The sequence below is a fragment of the Rhinolophus hipposideros genome, assembly GCF_964194185.1.
Source record: "Rhinolophus hipposideros genome assembly, chromosome: 12".
NCBI classification, from domain to species: domain Eukaryota; kingdom Metazoa; phylum Chordata; class Mammalia; order Chiroptera; family Rhinolophidae; genus Rhinolophus; species Rhinolophus hipposideros.
This window is the reverse complement of record NC_138058.1, coordinates 33,537,581-33,555,656: the sequence shown is the minus strand read 5'-3', so window position 1 is coordinate 33,555,656 and position 18,076 is coordinate 33,537,581. Positions and strand designations below refer to the sequence as shown.

Genomic DNA, 18,076 nt, shown 5'->3' with positions numbered 1-18,076 from the left:
TTCTTGGTATTTCATCAGAATCTCCAAGGCAATGATAGAGATGCTAAATGAAGACCAGAAATTGAGATTAAAGAACACAGAATAAAACTATCTTACCCAGTCATCTTTATAGACAGTCAGGTATAGGAGGCATTAAGTACAGTAATATATTGTTTCTAAAGCTCCTAAGTGCTCCATCTCTGTCCTTGAGCCCACAAATGATTTTTAATTCAATCTTGATTATTTACAAAACATGGCTGCTTTCCCTTGCAATTTCCACAGTTATTATAGTAGATCATTTTAGCATCTACATGGTTTTTCTTGAAGTCATTTGGTTTGTGCTCCAGATGATTGCCAGATCAAGACGTTTAATGACCTGGTGTATGTCTTTTGGGGGAAAAAAGCATCAACTTGTAATCAGGAAGAGAAAACCCAGATCACTGAATTAGCTAACCAGATTTTTTTTTTCCAGATAATAATGAAATAAGTGCTTCTGTTACATCCTATAATAGAACTGTATTATTTCCTTCTAATGAAGAGAGCCTGTTTAGGTGGCAGGTTTCCTCGTATATTTCTTTCTTAAGTTTCTTAGGATTTTTCAGTGTAATTTTTCAAATTTTTCATAATGACTTTAATTTCAATTTAAAAGATAATTCCTTTAAAAAAATTCTTCAAAATACATTTGGAGGATCTTTTGTTCAGTTATTGTAAAATAGTGTTAATGGCCTTTATTGTCTTTGGTTTGTTTGACATGAAAGTCTATTCTTTTACCCATTGTATTACACCACCTCCCTCCTATTGTTCCTTGACCAAAAATCTGACAGGGTAGCAAGGTGTGATAAGTACACTTAGATATTTTACCAACAATTTATGTAGGCTATTCATTTTTTAATCTAGCAATAGTGATTATTTCATTTTGTTTTTAAGTATTTGTCATTTGGGCAGGAATATGAAAATATACATATCTACTTCAAGATCTTTCTAGAAAGCTATTTTAGTATTACCTAATATTTTTTAGCTGGGATTTATAATAAAATGTGCCTAAGAAAGCAGGCTGATCTGAGAGTGCAAAATACAGGCAGAGGGAAGAGCAAAGGCAAGAAATTGGCCTTGGGAAGAAATTTGGACTTTTATTCTAAATATAATAGGAAACCATTGGAGGGTTTCAAATAGGAGTGATGCAATGTGGTTTATGTTCATATAGGATCATTTGATTCACATGTGAAGGATGGACTATAATATAATCAAGAGAGAAGCCATGGTACTAAATTCCCAGGAAAAAACATCACTAAGATTGGAACTGTTTTTTTGCACATTAAGAGCAACTCTTTTTTTATTTCTAAATATCTGTGTGATGGGAGTTAAATAAACTGGATCTCAAGATTAAAAACAAAAAACTTCATCTTTCATTCTGTTAGCAAGGTTAGGTATCCAAAATGAGCAGAACCAAAATTAATACTCCACTTTAAAATGGGATTATGTTCAAAATGGGACTTCGGACGATCTCCATTCCACATTTCCACCTCTGTTCCATAATTATGAGAAGTTCCTTCCTTTTAAAATTTTATTATAACTTGTTTGAAAATCTGTTTGTCAAGCCTACGTATAACTAATAAAACTCAGTATTGTGCCAAAAGAAGAAAAAGTAAAGCCAGGAGAGCACTTAGAGGGAGCTATAGCTATTGTGGTGGTCCTGGGGAAACAACATGAGCAAGGAAGATGGAGATAATTTTAATAGTCAAGGTGGACAGAAGTGAGCAGATTGAAAAAATGTGAATGGTGAATGTAGATGAGTTGCTTTGAGATGAATATGAAGAAATGTGCACAATGAAAGAAAGGGAGGAATTTGATATAACTCTGGGCTTTTTGCATATGAATGTATTAGGTTGGTGCAAAAGTAATTGCGGTTTAAAAGGTTAAAAACCGCAATTACTTTTGCACCAACCCAATAGTATAAGTTGGTAATCCTAATCTTTGACAGTTTTGTTGCTAAGTTGACCATCTAATATACAACTTGAGTTTTTGATAGCTATAGTTAGCTCTTCCACTTGGGGAAAAATGAAAGAAATTATTTAACATCTGGCAGGTAAGACAGTGCTGTTCGTGCTGAAGTAATTTTATTTTTCAACTCCCAATTTATAAAGAGATGCATTTGAGATTATGGAGCTGAAATTTTTCCTAATAGGTTCAAAAAACAGTCTTTCTTATGATGTGTCCTATTCTGTATGTGTATTATACTTCATAAAAAAGATTTAAAGAGGGAGAGAAAGATATGAGTGTCTTGGCAAACTTGTTGACCCTGAGAACAGGGCTTTGGCACTGCTGAAGTCCTCAGCTTCTGACTAGTACTTGCCAACACACAGCTCCTGCTGTTGGACTTCTTTCAGATTGTTGCTGTTCTGGCTCTGTGGTTCTATTCTTGTGGACAGATGGGGTGCTTGAGAGGCAGCCAGGAAACCAAGCCTTGAGAGGACTTGGAAACAATTTTTGGATGTAAGTCCTTTGTGTTAAACTCAGGACGACAGTGTATCCTGCCCAGCAATGTTGAAACTGCTTGTGTTTGTCTAGTATTTGTGTACTGGCCTGTTGGCTGTGGGCTTCATTCCATGTTTGCCACTGCTCTACTGCCAAGATGAATGTGGAAGGCCTCTGGCCCAAGCCCATTCTTAGCACTTGGTTTTTTTTGTGTGTGTGTGGAAAGTATACATAACACAAAATTTACCATTTAACCATTTTTCAAATGTACAATTCAGTTGTAGTAAGTACATTCATAATGTTGTATAAGCATCACCACTCTCTATTTCTAGAACTTTCTCATCATACCAAACAGGAACCCTATACCCATTAAGCAGTAACTCCCCATTCCCGCCTCTGTCTGGTGCCTGGTAACTTCTATCTACTTTCTGTGTCTGTGAATTGGCCTATTCTAGATACTTCATATAAGTGGAATCATACAATATTTACCCTATTGTGTCTGGTTTATTTTGCTTAGCATAACGTCTTAAGGTTCATCCATGTAATAGCATGTATCAGAATTTCATTCATTTTTAAGGCTAATATTCCATTGTGTGTGTGTGTGTGTGTGTGTGTGTGTGTGTGTGGTGTGGTGTGTATTGCCATCCTACCGTGTTTCCCTGAAAATAAGACCTAGCAGGACAATCAGCTCTAATGTGTCTTTTGGAGCAAAAATTAACATAAGATCCGGTGTTATGTTATGTTACGTTATGTTACGTTACGTTAGGTTATGTTATGTTGTGTTATACCTGGTCTTATATTATCGTAGAATAAGACCAGGTCTTACATTAATTTTTACTCCAAAAGACGCATTAGAGCTGATTGTCCAGCTAGGTCTTATTTTGGGGGAAACATGGTAATGGGTGTGAAGTGGTTTTGAGTTACAGTTTCTAATGATTAGTGATGTTGAGCATCTTTTCATGTGCTTAATGGCCTTTTGTAAGCCTTCTTTGAAGAAATGTCTATTTAAGTTCTTTGCCCATTTAAAAAATCTGGTTGTTGTCTTTGTTGTTATTGTTGAGTTGTAGAAGTTCTGGGTATCAATCTTTTATGAAATATATGATTTGCAGATATTCTCTCGCATTCTGTAGATTTTCTTTTCACTCTCTAGATAATTTAATGCACAAAAATCTTAATTTTGATGTGGTCCAATTCCTCTATTTCATTTGTTTCCTGTGCCATTGGTGTCATATCCAAGATATCATTGCCAAATCCAATGTCATGAAACTTTCTCCCTATGTTTTCTTCTAAGCATTTTCTAGTTTTAGCTCTTACATTAGGTCTTTGATCCACTTTAATTTTTGTATATTGTATAAGGCCAGTCTCACTTTTGTGAAATCCCTGTGCTGCAGAGGGTTGTGCTTTGTGGCACGGAGCCGCAAGCCGCTTAACACAAATTTTAATCTAAACCAAATGCTGAAATCTTGTTCCAAGCTTCCTACTTGCTGCAAAGACTGAAAGAATGAAACATGTAAAATAATGTCTTGCAGAGAACGGGGACTCAATGACAGTTTTTGGCTGTTTTGAGAACAAAGATGATGATGATAAAGGATATGATGTGGGTCTCATGTACAAACTACATAGACTATCACTTGGTTTTCTTATTTAAGAAAAAAGGAAAATCTAACAGTCTAGCATTCAAAAACATATGATAAGACTGTTTTTGTTTTCACTGCTTCCCCTTAGGCAAAGACACTTCCGGTGTTACATACATTGAGGAAACTTTACCAATGATCCATGAAACATACGTGTATATGTGGTGACTGGCCATTGTACAGCAACTGCTATGCGTTTTATACTATAACAACTTTCTGGTAGAGGTAGATATGGCCCAATTATATAAAATGATGAGCTGAGCCCTGAACATATGGAAATAGTTACTAAATATTGAAGGAGAGTTTGTTAGTTACCAATGAGAGGTTTACCTAAAAGGTTGTGATGGAGAAAAGGGGTAGAAAAGGCATGAGGATTACACATCCGGCAGCTATAATGGAGCAAGCAAGAAGAGCCCGTCCAAAGAGAGAGGAGAATGGATTGAGTGTGCAGGCAGAGTCTAAGAGTGACGATGCAGAAAGCAGAGGAAAGGAGAGATACAAAAGGTCAAAGAGAGACTGAGACCTGGAACAATCCTGGGGATAACTAGGTTCCGTGCCAATCCACACGCAACCCTATAATAAGTCCTCCATTCTTTGACGTAATTTGATTGTGACTATTAATGAAAACCAAAGGGACCAAACTTAATCACAATCTTCTATATGATATTTCCACCCCTACAGGCTGAACTTCTAAATTTATAATCTCTTTTGATACATTTTTCTAACTTCAGTTTCCATCATAAACTGCTGAGGTGAGTGTTCACACCTTTTATGGGTATCCTTCCTATAATGTGATATCCACTGTATCCACTGACTACTTACAATTCAAGTTTAACAACTGAATATATTAACTTGAGAGCAAGGCAACTTAAAAAAGCAAATATTTGAATTCTTACTAAGCAAAGCATTTCTTCTTAAGAAATAACTTTTAAAGAAGATATTTTTCTGTTCTTCCCTCTCCCAAGCTCTCCTAATTCAACATTTTCATTCCAAAAAATATGCCACACTTACCTTTGCTCATTAACTGAGGAGAAAGGTGAGTAGAAGCATAACTAAGGCCTACCCTACCATCAGAAATCATCTAAGAACTATGGTTTTCTCACTCACCTCTGGTACATTTCTCCTTATACCAGATATTCTTATTTCCAAAGAGAGAGGGAAGTAACTCAGGTCCTGTAATAGTGATGTCTTTTTTTCTTCAAGTTAGTGAAAAATAATTAACTAAATACAGACAAGTCATAAATGGCCCAGGAATTTAAAAGTAAGATTTAAGTATTATACTTTTGTTTCTGCCCTGTTTTAAAGAGGCTAAATCTATACAAAAAGAGCAGCAAGGGAAGTTTATGGAGTAGATTAAGTTCCACTAAAGCAAACAATTCTCAATTTCAAAGAATACACTTTGGGCTTTCAAAGGTGGATATATGACTTTTACTTCTATGAGCAATGGTTTCTAGCACAGTCAAATTTGAAGTAGTTCTTCGTAAGAACAAATTCACAAAATCCACACATTCTAGGCAGTGTTTAATTATCTGCCAATCAATCATAAGCACATTCTGAGCATTTTCTACGTGTTCAATGTAAGATATATACCAGACAATTCCTATATTCAAAAATTAAAAAACTTAACAGGGAAATAAAAAATTATATGGTGGAAGAACTTGCAAATTATAAAGGGACATATAATTGTTAAACTGCGTTATACAAAGTGAAGGGTCAGAAGACTACAAAGGAAAGTTAGATCATGTAGAACAATTCATTCAACCCCAACCTCTTTCCATATATAAAAACCAACTCAAAGTGGATCTATGACCTAAATATAAGAACTACATAGGGGTAAATTTTTTGTGACTCAAATTTGGCAGTGAATTCTTAGATTTAATAATAAAAGCAAAAAGAAAAAAAATTTTGAGGAACAAAAGAAAAAACTAGATAAACTGGGCTTCATAAAAATTTAAGACTTTTGTACATCAAAGGACAGTACCAAGAAAATAAAAAGACACCCTACAGAATGGGAGAATACATTGTGAATCATATATCTGATAAGGGCTTACTATCAAGAATACATAAAGAACTCTTAAAACTCAAGAACAAAAAATACAACCCACTTTTTAAAAAAGTATGCATTACATTAAGCATATAAAATTCTATTCTACAGGAATTATTTCTGCACTTACCCTTTATGGCCAGAGGGCAAGCTATACAGGTCTGTTCTTCAGCTTTGCTTCTGTGGTGTTTTCACCCTTTAGCTGAATACAAAGCCTCACGCCATAAACTTTATGATATAAAAGGTATTAATGTCAACTCAAAGAGTTTAAATGAGAAAGAAACTGGAAAACTGTCCACTGAACCCAGCAAGTAAAGTAAGTGAGGCAGTGCCACTGTCAGTCTTCTCTGATCCCGTACTCTTCAATTCTCTAATCCACTGCTGACCCCCTCCAATCTTGTCTCCCTCACAGAGTCTTTATTCACTTGCCCACTAACGGTCCACATTCCTCAAACTTTCATTCTTGGCCTTCCTTCTGCTCCTCAATCATCTCTTGAATCAATGGCCACTTAACAAATGCTCATGACTTTTAGACTTCTCTTTTTCCAAATTTACACCACTGAAACCCAGACCCAAATTTCCAAATTCCTAATAAACATCTCAAGAACAATTCAACAAAAAGGAGCCAGAACTCACTGGTTTTGAAGATTCTCAGTTTCTCCAGATGCATATATTAAAGTAGGAAATGAATTCTAAGCAAAGTTCAAATCTAAGCCAGTGGCCAGGAAGACAAGGTCTAAAAGATAAGGTTGAGAGCATAGCTGTAAAATTCTTTGTTAGAACCTCAGAAAGCTCTAAGGTACCTCTGAGTACTATTGAGATAGACAAAGGGCCTTCTAAAGATTTTAAAAGTATGACTCACAGAATCTTTTAATCAAACACTAGCAGTCTAACAAGCTAAAAGCCATTGTCCCTTAGCAGAATCCCAAGACAGAAAATGTTTTATCTCATAGAGATCTTTTAAGTGTGGCTTTTAGCTAATGAACTGAGCCCAAATAGGATTTATAGGAGATCCATAAAGTTTTTAAGAGAATTACATAGACAGAAACACTGCCCATTTGGACTGAAAGGAACAGAAACAGTACAAAATGAAGAGTTCTTTGGACTTTCAGACATCTACAGGCAGGAAGTGGCAGAGGAAACTACACAACTGCAAATACAGACTACCTTTCATAGAAGAGGAAAGGTAACTCAAGAGTATAGAACCAAACACCCGGGAGACGGAGCTAAGAGTCATGGAGAATTATTCCCAGACTTTGAATTCCAATCAATGAACTATCAACCTATGCCCAGTTGAATTTCAGAAGTGGTATGAAGTAATGACACCTTTGTGCCAACATTTCCCCCGTCTCTGAACAAGAGTTCAATAGTAGTAATCTTATTCCTGCCCAACCATTGTGTTCTGCGTGTGAAGAGCAGATAAATTGCCTCTTTAGTTTCACAGGTCTTCAGATAAAGAAGTAATGCACTCAAGGAGCTGAAATTAAGAAACTACACCTAAAGAGCCTCATCCAACCTAGACTTGATTTAGATGATGACATCTGGGCTATATGCTGATGTTATAAAGGAGAGACTTTTGCAGAACATTGGGAGAGGGAGAATATATTTTGCATGTGAGAACAATGTCAATAATTTTGGCTAGACAGTGTACTATGCCAATTTAAAATATGTTCACAAATTCTTTGACACTTGCTTCAAGGAGGAGAACCTAATATCCCTCCTCTTGTGTGTGGGCTGGACTTATTGACTTGTTTCAAACAATAGCAAAAAAGTAACTTCCAAAGACTAGAATAGGCAAAGGGAAAAACAGTAACTTTACAAGAGAGAAACCTGATAAATGCTACTTTAACAAGTGATGAAAGTTAACAACAACAGTCTGTCATTTGGATTGTATCTATCCCCTAACGTGGCGTGACAAGAAAGGCACGTCACCTCTATTGCATTCTTTCTCAAAACCCATAACCCCAGCCTAATGAGAAAAGCAACATAAGCCCAGATTGGGGGGCATATCGGCTCAGTACTCTTCAAGACTTATGGTCATGAAAAATAAGGAAAGACGAGAGACTGTCACAGACCAGAGGAGATTGGCGTGCTAGGTAACTAAATGTAATTTAGTTAGTTCAGTTAGCAATTTAGTGGTATCCTGGATTGGATCCTGGAACAGAAAGGGAACATTAATGAAAAAAAAAAACGTGAAATACAAATAAAATCTATAGTTTAGTTAGTAACAATATACCAATGTTAGTTACTTATTTTTACAAATATGTCATAGTAATGTAAGATGTTAACAGGGAAAACTGGATGAGGAGTGTAAGGGAACTCATACTACCTTTGCAATTTCTGTGTAAATCCAAAATTACTCAAAAATTAAGCTAATCTGTAGACCGCCCCCCCCCCCCCAAATCATACCTATTTCCGAGGGCTGATAAGAGGACTGAATGAGTCAATGCATAAAATACATTTAGAAAAATGCCTGGAACATGGTAAGGATAAAATAAATAATAGCTATTAATTATTCTTATGTTAAACATGAGTTGATATTCACTAAATGGATTAAAAACTAAAACATATAACAAACCAACAAAAGCTAACTTCATTAATTCCATACTTTTTATATTGCTCTATTCCTCATTATTTCTCACCAAAAATAAACTGATATGTATTTATTTTTTTAAAGCAGAAGTAATGGAGTACAAGTCAGAGACTAAGCCATATACTACATCGTGGCTTCCTGCTTGCTTTTTCTCTCTTGGATTTCTCACTATGGAAGTAACCAGTTGCTGTGTTACTCTATGGCCAACAACCAGAAAGGAACTGAGGCCTCTTCCAACAGCCACATGAGTGAGCCTGGAGACAGGTCCTCCAGCTCCAGTCCAGCCTCGGGATGGCTGTAGCCCTGGCCAACACCTGGTGAAACTTGAGGGAATCCTGAGCTACAATCACTTAACTAAGCTGCTCCCAAATTCATATCCCAACTCCTACATGAGACAATAAGTGTTTGTTGTTTTAAATCTCTAATTTGGAGGGGAAATTTGTTATGTAGCAGTAGATAACTAACGTATGGATTCTCTCCCTTATTAATTCATTCAAAATTTATCAAACACCTACTTTAACATTTTGAGGCTTTAAGGGATACAAGTATTAATGACAAAGTGTAAGCTTCTTGAACGCATAAACCAACAAGCCACTGTAGTGGACACATATTGATTTTGTTTGTCCAACATACCTAATTCCTTTGAACAATTACTCCACACCTATTCACTGTGGTATCAGCTGTCAATCTACACCTGACCTTGCCCCTGCCAAAGGGCTGGATAAATAATACAAGCTTAAATTATCCTAATTCCTGTAAACCATGACTTTTCCATGGATAGCCATGTGACCTAAGCAGGAAAAATAAAAATCAGTTTTTAATCAATATACATGAATTGGGAGGAAAGGAGCACCTCTTTCTACTGGTGTGGACCTGATAGCCATTTTCTTACCTCCACAGGGAGTACACTTGTTTACAGCATGACATGTACAGAGCCAGAGAGAGCCAAGAGATGCCTGACACCAGGAACCACATTTGGGCTTCCTACGTACTTAACCCACTAACCTCCTTTTATAATTAAGTTAAACACTAATACAAGTGCTTTTTTTTAATTCTTAAAATTTTCTTTAAATTAAACTTTCTATTTTAAGATCATTATAGATTTACACGCAATTTTAAGAAATACAGAGACCTCATATACCCTTTACCCAGTTTCCCTCAATGGTAACATCTTGCAAAACAATAGTACAAGATCACAACCAGGATATTGACATTGATACAGTCAAGAGATAAACATTTCCATCACCACAAAAATCCCTCAGATTGCCCTTTTACAGCCACACCTACTTCCCTCCTGCCCCTATTCCCTCCTGAACCCCTGGAAACCATTAATTTGTTCTCCATATATAACTTTATCACGTCAAGAATGCTATATAAATGGAATCATATAGTATGTAACCTTTTGAGATTGGCTTTTCTCACTCAGTATAATTCTCTGGAATTCATCCAGGCTGTCGTATGTATCAACAGTTGCTTCCTTTTTATTGTTGGATGGTATTCTCTGGTGTGGATATGCTACAGTTTAACTATTTGTTTAACTGTCCTTTCACCTGGTGAAAGGACATCTGGGTTGTTTCCACTTTTGTGCAATTATGAATAAATCTGCTACAAACATTCATGCAAGGGTTTTTGTGTCAATTTAAGTCTTAATTTCTCTGGAAATGTCCAAGAGTGTAATTGCTAAGTGGTATTTGCATGTTTACTTTTAAAAGAAACTGACAAACTATTTTTCAGAGAATGACTATACCATTTTTTACAATTACCATCTAAGAATGGTCCAGTTTCTTTATATCCTTTCTAGTATTGAGCAGTGTCACTATTTTTTTATTTTAGTTATTCTGATAGGTGTCTAGTAACATCTCATTGTGATTTTAATTTGTATTTACCTAATGGTTAATGATGTTGAACATTTTTTAAGTTATTTACCAAATGTATATCGTCTTCCATAAAATGTCTCTTCACTAATTTTGCCCGTGTTCTAATTGCTTTCTTTTTCTATTTTGAGAGTTCTCTCTATACTCATATGCTAGATTATAAATCTTTGTCAGATGTATGGTTTGCAAATATTTTCTCACTCTGTAGCTTGTGTTTTCATCCTCTTACCAGGGTCTTTTACAGAGCAAAGTTTTTACTTTTGATGAAGTCCAATTTATCAAGTTGTCTTTTTATGGATCGTGCTTTTGATGTCAAGTCTAAGAACTCTTCGCCTAGCATTAGATCTTGAAGATTTTCCATGTTTCTTTTCTAAAAGTTTCAGAATTTTACAATTATATTTATTCCATGAATCATTTAGGATTAAGTTTTGTATAAAGTGTGAGACTTAGGTTGATATTCTTCGCCCGCCCCCTGCATGAATGTCTAATTGCTCCAATACCACTTGGTTTCTATATTCCATTGATCTATGCGTCCATCCCTCTGCTAATACCATAGTCTTGATTGCTACAGAATTATAATAAATCTTGAAATCAGGTAGACTGAGTCCTTCTGTTTTATCCTAATTTTTAGAATTGTTTTAGACATTCTAGTGCCTTTCCATATAAAGTTTAGAATGATCTCTATATCGAAAAACTAATTTATTAGATTTTGATAGAATTATATTAAACCTGTGTATCAATTTGAGGAGAACTGATATCTTTACTATGTTGAATCTTTAATCCATGAACATAGCATATTTTTCCATTTTACCTATAACTTCTGATTTTTCATCCACCACTGTGTAATTTTCTTTATACAAGTCCTGTATACGTTTAATTTACACTTAAGTATTTCATTTTTTTGAGTGATTGTAAACAGTATTGTATTTTTAATGTTGATGCCTATGCCCGTGTGCTCACTGAGATACAGAAATACAATTGATTTTTGTATGTTTATCTTACATCCTGTAATCTTGCTGAATTCACTTATTAGTTCTTGGGATTTTCCACACAGATTAATTGTCATCTTCATATAGGGACAGTTTTATTTCTTCTTTCCAATTCTGTATGTATACCTTTTATTTTCTTATTACACTGGCTTCATCTTCCACATTGTGGTGAATAAGAGTGGTGAGAATGGACATCCTTGTCTTGGTCCCCAATCCGAATGGAGACAGCATTCTCTTTCACCTTACGTATAATGTTACCAGTAGGTGTTTTATAGGTACCTTTTTCCAAGTTGAGAAAATTCCCCTCTATTTCTATTTTTTGGAGAGTTTTTATATGAATGAATGTTGAATTTTATCAAATATTTTTTCTGTATCAATTGACATAATCATATGATTTTCTTGTTTAGCCTATTGATATGGTGGATTATACTGATTGATTTTCAAATGTTGAATCAGTCTTGTATACCTAGAATCAAGTTCACTTGGTCATGGTGTATAGCTATTTTTACGTATTGCTGAATTCTATTTGCTAGTACTTGAAGAATTTTTGCAGTTATATTCATGAAAAATATTCGTCTGTAGGGTTTTTAGCTTTGCTGTGTGTGTGTGTGTGTGTGTGTGTGTGTGTGTGTGTGTTCTGTCTGTGTAGTTTTGGAATCAGGGTTTTACAGCTTTACATATAAGATGTGTCACTTTGGCACATGAATTATTTTGAGCTGAAGGCAGTTGAGACCCTGTGGACTCATGAGAAACTTCCACTTCTCCCTTAGATAATTTAAGTTTAGGGGCCTCATCCATAAGAGTTACCACCAGGAATAATGTTTTATTTATAGGGCAGGGCAAACTTCTAATTACTGAATATTTGCTCTTATTGTCCTGAGAATGACCTTCCTCCCCTCTAAAGCCCCAAGATCCTAATCTCATCCTTATTTCAGAGTGTCAGTGTCATATGTTCCTCATTTTCTCTTTCTCTTTCTGAAATTCTCACATATGAGGCGTCTCAGACTCTCATGTATGTGGGGTTCCCCTATGTACACATGTAATTAAATTTTGTTATTTTCTCGTTTGCCTAATCTCATGTAGATTTAATTATTAGCCTAGCCGAAAGAACCTAATAGGGTAGGGGAAAGTTTCTTTCTCCCCCACACTATAAAAATCTAAGATATGGTAGCTGTGAAAGATACTATTTTATTAGTTATTACTTTTACTCATATTTGGATTAAAATTTAACATTATGGTTTTCCCATAAGGAGATGACCTTTGCTGGTGTTGTTTTATACTGTGTTCTTTGGAGTCATGATAATCCCTAAAAGTGCCTCAAAGTTTACCGTGGGAGAGGAAAGATGGAGCTTAGATATACAGGACTCTGGCTTCAATATCTGCTTCAGTCAGAGCAGCTTCTATTTTACCTATTGAATTAGTGGAGTCCACAAAAGATTTAGTTTGAAAGAGGATTATGGGGCTAACATTGAAACCACCAGATAGTAGAAAGACCTAGAAGTTCTGGCTATCCCATCAACTAGTGTTAGGCAAATCACTTAACATACCTTTCTCCGTTTTTCATATATAAGGTGGAACTAATTCTGTCTACCTCATAGAGTCGTTTTCAGATAGTGGTTTTAAAAAGTAATGAATCAAAAAGCATAATAAAGATACTGCTAATAATAGCAGCAATGCCAAATAACAGAAAATCAAAATGCTTTTGAATTTTGTTCATTATAATAAAGTCTTTTCCAATTTTTTTTGATTTAGGACATTATTATTTCTTCTTTGTTTTTTTAAAGTAAGATTTGTTGGCAGACTTCCTTAAAACTTGATTTCTCATGGAAGAAAATGACTATTTATAAACATACCTACATGTACACATATACAAATATATGTATTTGCGTGTGTACATATCTTAAAAAATTTATATTGATTTCTTTCACAGTTTCTAAGAATGTAAGTAGATAAATGAAGCTTAGCTTGGAGCAAACTTTAACTTTCCTGTATTCCCAAGAGAAAAGGTCCAGGATGTTTGTATTTATTTTCAGCCTTTGAAGGGTCAGAAAATTATGCCTGAAATTGGGTTAGCACATTTCTGAATCTGATGTTGTTCAGTTACTCTGCTTAATTGTGTTGATGCCATTTCATTTCTTCTTTCCTTCAAGCAGAGAACACTGTTTCATGCTTTCTTTAGAAAGCCATCCCCCTAGCCTGTAAATTTATTTAAATTCTATAGCTTGTGAAATCACAGGTATAAAAGCATAAAGAATAGATCTCATTCAGAAAAGGCTCAATAATTGTGTTCTAACATTAAAGAGAAAAGGCCTGTGCTCTTCTCTTTTACCTGATGGAGTATTAAAATGGCCTGTCTTTAAATGAATTATTAGGTTGGTGCAAAAGTAATTGCGGTTTTTGCAATGGTTTTTAACCTTTTAAACTGCAGTTACTTTTGCACCAACCTAATAATTAGCCAATTTGATGCAGAGAGAGGAAATGAGAATAGTACTATAGGGTTAGGTGGTGCTGGTTTGTTATCTAGCTTTTGCACAGCATGTGCATTTGAAATATTAGGGGAATTAAGGTGCTGCTTGTATCATACCACCAAAGTTGGTCAGCCCAAGTCACAATTTTGAGCATCATCAGCCGGTTTTGGTAGGTAATTGTGGACACATAGGAAAGCACAGTCCTGTCTGACAAATAATATACCTGCCTGTGGAGTATTAAATGTGAGATATGCCAGAAAGGTAGTATTTCCTATCTTCTGGAAGTTAACAAAATTAAATATCTAAAAAGAGATGTTCTTTTTCCTCATTTAAAACTCTTTCTGCTATACAAAAAAGTCTTTAGAACCAGGAATTCCGTAAGAATGAGGAACTTTTGACTGGTTAGGTATTTTCTGGCACAGAACTTTTGACTGGTTAGGTATTTTCTGGCACAGTAACATGTTTTATTGACCTAAAAGCCCTCTTGGGAAAAATTTTAAAATTCCACAGTAATTATAACAATAACCATTTGTTGAGTACTTCTTATGTACCAGTTCTTAAAATAATATTTTAAGGAACATAAATAAGGAAAAAGGTTCAGAGATGTTAAACAGTGTACTCAAGGTCGTACAACTCAAGTAGGAGGGTTAGAGGGTTGAGCACAATTTTCCCTAGCTGTAAAACTCATTCCCCCCAACCCCCAACCATGTTCTCTCAGTGAAGAATCATTAATGAAATATATCTCTTTTCAGAGTATAGTTTTCTTTTAAAACAACTTATGTCAAGTGGATCCTACTTTACTTTTATTTTTCTTGTTGAAATTAGACATAAGATACCTAAAAATTACAATCCAAAAGACTAAAAGTATTTCAGGAAGATAGTTAAGGTTGGAATCTTTGGAATTGTATATCACTAGCATTGGTTTGCCTTGCTAAGGGTTTTAGTACACTCCTGTCAGCTTGGTTTTTGTTTGTTTTATGTTCTTTAGTACAGGATTTTTCCTTCACCATTGATCACCATTTTCCTCCTCACACTGCTGTAGTCTCTACACCTAGGGGTTACGGGGAATCTTTTCGGTCCACAGCACCAGAAACTTTGTTCGTCTTCCAGATATCCATGACTAATGTAGGGATGCAGTATTACATTTAGTCAGTGGGTGCCATCATCAAACATATGATGTGCTTCAACCTGAACCTTCTTTAATTCATGGCTTTATTTTATTTGTTATTATTTTTTAAGATTTTTATTCAAAAATATAGCTAATATACAACATTATATCAGTTTCGGGTGTACAGCATAGTTGTTGAATAAGTGATCACCGTAAGTCCAGCAAACAGCTGACACCAAATCACGCTATCACAGTGTTATTGACAATATTCTTTGTACTGTATGTTACATCCCCATGACTTAAGTGTTTTGTACCTGGAAATTTGAACCTCTGATTTCCCTTTACTGCTTTAATTATTTTAAATGAATCCATTTTTAATCTCAATAAAAAATTTAGGATCCCTGATTTGTTTATAATGGAAACATTATAAACCATTATAGTTTCCATCTAGTTTTCTTTGATAAATTGCATTTGTAAAGTTAATTTGTGTTTTCTTCTGCCTGTTTTATTAATAAAAGAAGTTGGGTAATAACTGAGCTGTTTTTATTTATTTTATGTGCTGGCACTGTGTGGTGCCACTGGTACAAACAACCCTTTGATGAAGAGGAGCTATCAGGACAGTTAACATTTTTACCTGCCAAGGTATTTACGAGAAATGGAAATACCTCGTCTTAGTTTTAAGGCCAAACAATACTCCAAACCTATTTTTCTGTGAAGATTTAGACACTTGATAAGCTTATTAAGTATCTAACTTTGCACTAAGGAACACTGAGTGTACAGTCTTTCACCCACTAAACACACATTGTTTCATTCAGAGAGACTAAGCCCTGTCACCATCTTGAGATTTGTGTGAGTCAGAGCCTTTGGAAATACCAGCTAAGCCAGTGACACCGGTATACCTTTAGGCAAAGGGAATAGCTTGTGTCTTGGCCAGTTGGAGATTAATACAGTTCACTGAAGACGCCTTTGCTTAATAACGGCTGGGTGGTCTAAGGGTGTCTCTTTAAATTCTCAGACTTGAGTTCACAGCTTTATTTCATATTTCTTTGTTAGCTGCCCTCTCTTCAGTTCTTTATATTTTTACTGTTTTAAAACCAAATCTCCTTGGAATTATTTTTTAATCTCATAAGAAAAAAGTTTTAGATATTTTTTGTTGTTTCTAGATGTTTTTAGTAGTATCCCATATGCGGATATTATGTTCCTATTTGCTCTGTCCTTACCTCTAAATTTGAGGTAAGTCCTTTCAGTAGGACTTGAACTTCTGGGAGTTAAGTCCAACTCAGTCTACCTACCAATGATTGGAAACAGTGGCAGAACAGACTTTTCTGTAGTGTTCTCCATCCTGCTGAATACAAGCTGTTCAGGATATCCTAAGGTCTGAAATACAATGAACCTGAAACAAAGATGGCAAACTGATACAAGAGAGAATGTGAAGGAGTACTGTGTATTCTTCTTCTCATGAATAGCAAGGAGGAAGCTTAGGTACTTATCCTGAGAAACTTAACCTAACCAGTTCCTTTTCATCCTTTATGTCTCCTTGATTATGGAGATTTTTCCTTGACTTCTCTGTCAGGGTTAGTTCCCCCTATTATACTATCTTCCATATGTATTGCTTCCTTTCCTATTTTATAATGCCTATCCCATTTATAGTTGCTTGTCTAGCTTGTCTCCTGTCTTTCTCTCCAGACTTCATGGGCCTTGAACAGTAGGAATTATACAATTCTTATTTGTTGTTGAATCACAGGTGCTTTTGACAGTGTCAGGTATAATGATGCCAGATATAAACTTGTGTTCATGAGCAAATGAATGGTCAGATGTAACGAGAGGGTAATAATTCTGGCTGAGGACTTGCCTGACTCATTCTCCCCAAAATTTAATTCCCTAAATTAAGAACTCTCCCCTAAAATTTTTGGACTACTTTGTCTAAGTAGATATTGAGAGAATAACATTAAAGATGAATGTGGAGTAAGCTGTTCTAAGGAAATGAAAGTCCCTACTTTCATTTTTATAATTGTGCAAGGTGGGTGGTACCCTATTTTTTAATAACCCCAGGCAGGTTGAGTTGTTTGTTTCTAAATTTATTGTGCTGGGTTTTGGGAAGATGTGTATTTTATTTTTCTCCTTCTTTCTGGTTAGACGCTACATCATTTCTTTTTTAAATTTTTTATTGGGGAATATTGGGGAACAGTGTGTTCCTCCAGGACCCATCAGCTCCAAGTCAAGTCGCTGTTTTCAGTTTAGTTGTGGAGGGCACAGCTCAGCTCCAAGTCCAGTTGTTTTTTTCAATCTAGTTGTGGAGGGCGCAGCTCACTGGCCCATGTGGGAATCGAACCTGTGACTTTGCTGCCATGAGCACTGCGCTCCCACCAACTGAGCCAACTGGCCGCCCCTCCATTATTTTTTTCTTGGATACTCAGGTCAGCTTATGATTTTTGTCTGTGCATGTATTGGTTTGATCTATAAAAGGGATTGCAGATTTACAGGTTTTCACCATAGTGGCTAGCAGTGTGTGTACCTTGTTGTGGGTAGAGACTGAAAGATGGGAAAGAAAATAATTATTTGAATGACCGTTTAAACCATGCCTTAAATAATAAGTGTTGTTGTTTATAATAGTCCTGTATCACTCAACTGTGGCATTTAGGAATATGTGCTATATCATTTGTAGAATATTTTTGTTTTTCTAGGGAGGAGGGGGCATCAAAACATTTCCACAGAAAAAGCGTGCTCCTCAAATAGTCAAGTTTTGTTCTTTGCTGTTTTTATGGCCTTCCTGCTACTAACCTCTGGGTGTACATTTTGCCTTTTGGCTTCCCTCTTGTTTGTATTAAGTGTACCAGTAATTAAATCCCAAAACCTTTGCAAATTTTGGCAGCAAATGTATAATCCATTTGTTTATTCTTTTCCTTCATTAT

General features: G+C 35.5%; 1 protein-coding gene across 9 annotated transcripts in view; it reads left to right on the top strand.

Annotated features, from left to right (window-relative positions):
• COMMD1 (copper metabolism domain containing 1) overlaps positions 1-18,076 on the top strand; it is a 113,774-nt gene that overhangs the window by 44,546 nt on the left and 51,152 nt on the right. The window contains exons 3-4 of one of the 9 annotated variants that reach the window (XM_081069133.1): positions 2,367-2,472; positions 8,810-10,352. The exons of 6 other annotated variants lie outside the window; for them this stretch is intronic. In XM_081069133.1, coding sequence (XP_080925259.1) covers positions 2,367-2,447 — 81 coding nt within the window. In that variant the 3' untranslated portion in view covers positions 2,448-2,472; positions 8,810-10,352. Of the gene's footprint in view, positions 1-2,366; positions 2,473-8,809; positions 10,688-18,076 lie in introns of those variants that run through there. 2 more of the 9 variants (XM_081069137.1, XM_081069136.1) reach the window with 2 other exon arrangements.